Below are 1,723 nucleotides of genomic sequence, written 5' to 3' on the forward strand. Positions count from 1 at the left end.
CGGTAGATCATGATATAAATAAAACAAGATATGCTAGATTGCCGTTCCAAATTCGTCCAGTTCACGCATGACGTCACGCGGTGATCAAATTTGAATTCAAAGCCAGATTTTTTTTCTTAATTCTACTACAAACACTAAAATTTCTTAATTATAATGGTTTAGGGGAAAAAGAGAGTTGAAATTATAAAACCTAAACGCAAAATATGCCGAAAAATATCAAGAGATCGTTAAAGACCATCTTTAAAAATGCTATAAGCTATAATTAAGCGCACCATAAAAAGAGGAAATGCAGGCGTTTTCCATAATATGGTAAGATACCTACTTATGCTAAAGTATCTAAACATTGTGGAGTAGATATTAAAAACGAAATGACTAATATAAAATATTGGAATTATACTAGATTCAAAAACGGTATTCGATCAGATAAAAATATATTGAATTATTGTTCTTTATTGCTAGATAAATTGGTAATATAGAATTTAAAAAGTAAATCGGACATCAGGAAGTGTAAAGGAGTAGGTACAAAAAAAGACATGTTTGTTATTAGAATAGTCTCAAGTTATTTACAAAATATTAAATAAACAAGTACACATAATTAAATTACTAATCTCGTGAACACTGAGATATGAGATGGAGTCAAACACTATTATTACTACCTTCTTTAATATTCCAGGCATTAATTGAATTTTTTTAAATCATGCTCTAAGCGCTGACACTGCTGGCAGAGGGTATCCTTTTTTCCGTAACAACCTATAGGCTCTTGTACCAGCTGAATCAAGGATAATAGCTTTCGAAATATCTTCAATTGTCCATGTTACTCGCTTATAAGGATGTTTCAATAATATACAGATTTCAGTGGTGGTGAAAAACCTGTGAAAAATTTCATTTTCTTCTTTTAATTTGGAATTATCTCGTCTCTGTTGTCAGCATCAGTGTTCGTACTGAAAAACGTCTCTAAACCAATTTCTAATACACCAAAACAAGAAACTTACTTGGTTTGTAGGAGAGTCGCAACTAATTTTGACCTATTTCTTTTATTAATGCGACTGGTTCGGGCCGATTCCCCTTTCACATCCTTTGAGTTCCCCAGTGGCAAATTGAGAAATGGTACGGCATCTGGTTTCAACAGTGGACGATTTCGGGCGGTATAGCCCAGTAGTTCAAACCGCAAATTCCGTTCATAAGACGACTCGTCAAAATGTTTCGAACATACTCTGGTAGTTTTCACATTAATGTGACCTGGCCGGTTACAAGGTAACACCCAACGTTTTTGAAAATTTTGATCATTCGGGAACCGGAAAAGCATTAGATTGCTTGAAAACTGTTTTGATCCATTAGCTGTGGTACATCCAACCACGGAACACCTCATTTTGTTGAAAACTGATTCACAAATTCCAAAAAAGCACCAAAATCTACACTGACATGTAATTATATTTAATTTGAAATTCACCGCGTGACGTCACACACGTGATTCATAACTCCTCCTACATGCGCAATATCATATCTTATATTTATGGGTTAATTAGATGTAGTAGATGTTAAATTGTTCCCCTAAATACTAGAACCGAACAGTCTTTAATACGTCGATTTATGCTCTATTTGTGTACCTATAACATTTTCAGTGGAGTTCAATCTTATATGGGGAATTGCCGAAGAAATTGCGCTCGATTTGTGCTTACGTTGTATGCATATAGTCCGGGCGAGAAATTCGGTACAGCGCATT

The 1,723-nt window shown here is 34.5% G+C and overlaps 1 protein-coding gene across 1 annotated transcript; it reads right to left on the reverse strand.

The window, feature by feature from the left end:
* Nucleotides 1–849: 849 nt before the first annotated feature.
* On the reverse strand, nt 850–1,505 carry LOC116164701. Its single transcript, XM_031478904.1, has 2 exons — nt 993–1,505; nt 850–941 (listed from the first exon to the last, which is right to left on the reverse strand). The coding sequence occupies exons 1-2, from the start codon at nt 1,367–1,369 to the stop codon at nt 896–898; spliced, it is 423 nt and encodes a 140-aa protein (XP_031334764.1). The 5' UTR covers nt 1,370–1,505; the 3' UTR covers nt 850–895.
* Between the last annotated feature and the right edge of the window lie 218 nt (nt 1,506–1,723).

This window comes from Photinus pyralis, unplaced genomic scaffold (assembly GCF_008802855.1).
Source record: "Photinus pyralis isolate 1611_PpyrPB1 unplaced genomic scaffold, Ppyr1.3 Ppyr1.4_LG2, whole genome shotgun sequence".
NCBI classification, from domain to species: Eukaryota; Metazoa; Arthropoda; class Insecta; order Coleoptera; family Lampyridae; genus Photinus; species Photinus pyralis.

Bases quoted from the DNA above. Each gene is read 5' to 3' on its own strand.
- LOC116164701 (XM_031478904.1), bottom strand. From the start codon at position 1,369: ATGAGGTGTTCCGTGGTTGGATGTACCACAGCTAATGGATCAAAACAG. The intron at 942-992 runs GTAAGTTTCTTG...GACGTTTTTCAG, and splicing joins GCGACTCTCCTACAAACCAA to TACGAACACTGATGCTGACA.